Raw genomic sequence first — 4,751 nt, 5'->3', positions numbered from 1 at the left:
CTGCTAAAACAACTGAAAGCTACTGGGTAGAGAGAAAAAACATTACAAGCATTTTACCAATAATTATATGCCTGCTCCTCTCTTGGAGACTTCTTGTTTGTTCCATGTGTTTCTGTTTGTGTGCGCATATGTGTGTACACATGTGTGTTTGTGTGTGTGAGAGAGAGTGACAGGTGGGGAGAGGGGGAGAGGAAAAGAGATAGAGAGACAGAGAAAGGAAGAGAGAGAGAGAGAGAGAGAGAGAGAGAGAGAGAGAGAGAGAGAGAGACTGAGACTAGGGTGAGGAGAAAGGGATGTACAGAGGAAGCCGCTGGGACCCTCCTTAACTCTGGTGTCATATTCTTGCCTCTGGATATGGCCCCTTCTCTCCTCAGTCTTTCTAGAGTTAGGGAGTGTACTGAGAAAGGATGTTTGGTCCCCATGTGGGAAGTGCTGAAGATAGACCCCTCTCCCCTGGACCCTTTCTGGTACCCATTTGTTAATCCTATCATGCATCAGTGTGCGCATATGTGTGTACACATGTGTGGGAGCCGGGGTAGAAATGGCAGTGAATGATGTATAAGGTCCCTGTGTTGGGGATGAGGGCAGTTTGGAAAGAAAGGAGGCTAGAATTGCCCTTTCACTGTGTGGGATGGGGTTGGAACTTTGCTATAGGCTGGTCTGGGCCACGTGTGCCATGTTGGTCCTGTCCTTTGTGCTTTCTTGGAGAGTAGGTTTCACTTGAGGATCTAGATGAAAACACTTTTAATTTTAAAACAAATGGATGCATTATGAAGAGTGAAAATGAAGATGAAGTAGGTGACCCGAAGGAGACTTCGCCCTCGCAGGGACAATTCAAACAGTCTCTGGGGAGCTTCGTTGCTCTCTGCCATTCCTTAGTGGGATGGTTGGAGAATGGGTAGCCTGACCCAGTCCTTCCACCTGCCTAATTTTGCAGTGAGGCCTGGAGAGGGTGGAAGCAAGGTTCAGCTATTCAGTCCAGGGCCTGCTGATGGCTTGGGTTAGCTGAGTCATCACTTCAGCCTACCCTGGGAGGTGAGGTGACCTGGGCCATCCAGCAGGGGGGACAAGCCCTGGACTCCTTGTCAGCCTACCTGGGTGGGGCACAGACCCCCATCCTCTGGGAAGGCCAGAGTGTGTGGGAGGCTGCTGCAGCTTCCTTATCTGAGCTTTTTAATGAAACTTGTGACTCTGATTATTTTAGAAAGATGTAAAACACCCTTTTTGGGCTCTTGGGGCTATGACATTGGTGAGAGTCCCTCCCCACCATCTCTCAGAGGGGAGCCAGTGCCTACTTGATAGGGCGATGGAAAAGATATCAAAGGAGCTCAGAGGAATCACTTGACACTGACAGAAGCTCTAAGAAAGGTCAATGTCAGCATTAGGCCTTAAAGTGTGTTCTTGGAAACATGGATATTTTGGGATGAGGTGACTAGTGTCCCACATGGGGTGGGCTGTGACTTCTATGCTAACTGCTTCCAGGTTGGAGAAGATCTTAGGTGGGTTGAGGGGGCCTGGGGCCAAAGTGCCACACCAGCCTGGGGGCTCACAGGTGTGCCTTTTCCTCCTCTGCCCATCTTGTCATATATTGCTGTGGTCTCAGTTTGTCTGTTTCTCCTCAGATTACAGAGATATGAGTGGGTTGGGGGTGGGGATCAGGAGTCCCCCAGGCTACACTGAGAGCAAGATAGGACTGGGAGTTGGAGGCTTGTGGAAGAGAGAAGGAATGGGGGAAAGAGGGGCATGTTGGGAAAGGAAAGGGAGTTGGGGAGAGATGGGGAGAGAGCCAGAGGGAGACTGACAGCTGTGGTCTGCATTCCCTGGGTCCCTTTTAACAGCGTTAATGTTCCAGGCTGGCGACAAGAGAGCTCCTCAATAATTAAACTGGTAGACATGAGAGGCCGGCGAGAAACTTAAAAGCCATTTACAGACGTAGAAAGGTTGAACTTTGGGGAGGGGGGTCAGGAGCAGGAGCCTCAGGCAGAAGAGGATGAAGGAGGGGCACTTTGGGGGCCCTGGGGAACTGCCCTGTCAGGTATCTATTTCAAAGGACACCACAGCAGCTCTAGCCCCACTCCTGCTCCTGCCAAGGCCATTAGAAGGGCCTGCTGGGAACTTCCACCAGAGGCAGTGATTATAGCTCTCCTTCCTTAGAGAGGTGGATTTCCTGTGCACAGCTCAGAGAGGAGCTCCGGGTTTAGGCACTAGGGGTGATTTCCTGCCTAGAGAATGATAATGGGGTACAGTCAGGATGAGGATGTAAACAGAACTTAACTGTCAGAGCGGGAAGGGGCCAATTCCCTATCCTATAGGTGTGGAAACTGAGCCTTGATTAGGTGACAGGGTAAGGCTGAAAGTCAGGTCCCCAGCTCCTAGACCTGACTCCTTCTAGGCTGCCTGCCTAGGTAAACTGGGGTGGAAGTGGCTCTCAAACCCAGGCCTTCACTGGGGATCAGGAGCCCTAACTCTGGGAAGTCATGGGTCTGACAGCTTATCTCCCTTCCCTGCTCCCATCCTGCTCCTTTGTCCTCATTTTGGCTCCATTCTCGTAGGTCAGGGAATATTGATGGAGGTAAAGAGTACCTTTTGGAAGAGATCCTAAACCCACAGGATGTGGCCTGTACAATGCCATGTTATGGGGGCAGCCCAGGTTCTAGAGCTAGTTAGCCCTGGGTTTTAATATCTGCTCCGCCAGAGTTACCTCACCTTATCCACCATATCCATTCACTGTGTGAGCCCTTTACACCACAGTGTGAGTGAGCCAATAAGCTCTCTTCCTGAGAGCAGCCATTGTTGTGGAAGGAGAAAGAACATACCCTGGAAAGAAGCACTTTTTAAGTCCTGGACCTGTAATAGTGTAGAAGGATCCAGAAATCATTTCATTGAGTCCCTCATTCATTTTGCAGTGGAGAAAAAACTGAGGCTCAAAGAGGGAGAGATTGCACAGTGTGGCAGTTAAGAATTTGGATGCTGGAGCCAGAGAGCCGTTGCCATGTTGGCAAATTGTTTAGCCTGTTTGCGCCTCAGTTTCCTCATTTGTAAAACGAGGATGATAATGATCTCATAGGCCAGGTGTAGGAATTAAGAGTTAATGCTCACAAAAGGCCTAGCACTGTGCCTGTCACACAGTCAGCCCACAGGAAATGTCATTGCACAGCTTGTAGCCGGGCCTGAAGTCAGCGTGAGAGGCTCGTTGATGCGGAAGAGGCTGGAGCGGGTGGGCAGTGACAGACGGTGACCTTTGAGGCTGATTCTGGAGAGGCCCCACCATCTGCTGGGCCTCTTGTGTCTTCCTGCAGAGTGTTGAGACTGAGTAGCCAACTTAACCTTTGAATAATGAGAGTTTTCTTCCTGTCACAACAGTGGGACATGGGAATAAGGAGTGGGATAGGGTGGAGGGAGGGCAGGAAAGGGTGGGCAGGAGGGAGAATGGAGGGAATGCCAGCCAATGGGTAGGTAGGCAGGTGCCTCAGCTTTTCAAGAGAAGCCAGCCAGGGATGCCGGTAATGGATGTTAGCCTGTACACCACACCCATCCCGGCTGTGTGAGTTCTCTTGTCCCATGTGGGGCTGTAAGTGCTGTAAAGGTTTGTGGCTGCCTGGTGCTTGTCTTGTCTACCCTTCAGCGCGCCTAGCCTAGGGCTCCTGGGGAAACTTCGTGGCTTAGCTAACACCAGATATTCTGTTGAGGATACGGGTTTTGTGTCTTTAAAGTATTTTCACTGCACAACTAAGAAAATCTTTTGAGACTCTCCCATAGCCTGCCCCTCTTCCTTGAAGACAGCTCTGTCCTCCTGGCGCCCAGGCCAAAATACTTGGCAGCATTTTGGCCACCAGCTCATCCCCCTGTTTAAACTTTTCGTTGATTTCTCATTGCCCTTAGATCTAAATGCAAACTCCCAAACTCGTTGCCTGTCTGAGAGGCCCCGTGCTTCCTGGAGACCCTGACCATATCCTTCATTTCTCCTGGGTGCACGTCATACCAGTCATGCAGTTTTCTTTGTGTCACTTGAAGACACCATGCTGTTTTCCTGCTCTGGGCCTCTGGACCTGCTGTTTCCTTTGTCCAGAATGTTCTCCTCTCACTCTTTGAGGCTGGATCCTTTTTATACTACCTTAAGCTTAAATGGACTCTCTTCAGAGAAGCCCTCCCCTCCCCTCCCCTGCCCAGTTTGTGGTCATGTCCACGTTTATTTTCCTATTTACAGTTGGCTTTTCCTCCAGCCTGCTGCCCATCTTCGTATGGCCCATGAGCTAAGAATGGTCTTTGTGTTTTAAATAGTTGGAAATAAAAAGCATCATGATATGTCATGACACAGGAAAATTCATGAAATTCAAATTTCAGTGTCTGTAATGTTTTATGGAAGCACAGCAATGCCCACTGATGTACATATCATCTATGGCTGCTCTTGAGCTGCGACCTCAACATGGAGTGGATGAGACAGAGACCGGGAGCTGACCCCTGCTAGACTCTAAACTGCACCTTGAGGACCCCCAGCTTGTGCCAGGCCCGTGGTAGGCCCTCAGGAAATCTTGGCCCAATGGACTCACAGGGAGTGAGGCATCTATAGCCTGCATGTTCCTCAAAACTCTGTGGCAACAGCAGGTAGCCGTGGTCTGCAGAGCTCTGCATCAGCTCCAGGCCGTCGGGGCGAGTGCAGCAGGGCCCACTTCACCATTGGGTCAAGCCAGTGCCCACTAGTGCCAACCTCTCTGGTGATCCCTGGGCCACCTGGATGTGTTTCCTCCCCA

The 4,751-nt window shown here is 50.6% G+C and overlaps 1 protein-coding gene across 2 annotated transcripts in view; it reads left to right on the top strand.

Moving 5' to 3' along the window:
* GRM4 (glutamate metabotropic receptor 4) overlaps window positions 1-4,751 on the top strand; it is a 115,116-nt gene that overhangs the window by 1,342 nt on the left and 109,023 nt on the right. For both annotated transcript variants that reach the window (XM_011373483.2, XM_011373484.2), the window contains exon 2: window positions 4,015-4,093. In XM_011373483.2, the coding sequence (XP_011371785.1) occupies window positions 4,015-4,093 (79 nt within the window). The remainder of the gene's footprint in view (window positions 1-4,014; window positions 4,094-4,751) is intronic.

The sequence above is a fragment of the Pteropus vampyrus genome, unplaced genomic scaffold (genome assembly GCF_000151845.1).
Source record: "Pteropus vampyrus isolate Shadow unplaced genomic scaffold, Pvam_2.0 Scaffold225, whole genome shotgun sequence".
In the NCBI taxonomy this organism is placed as follows: domain Eukaryota; kingdom Metazoa; phylum Chordata; class Mammalia; order Chiroptera; family Pteropodidae; genus Pteropus; species Pteropus vampyrus.
This window is presented reverse-complemented; position numbering and strand designations above follow the sequence as displayed.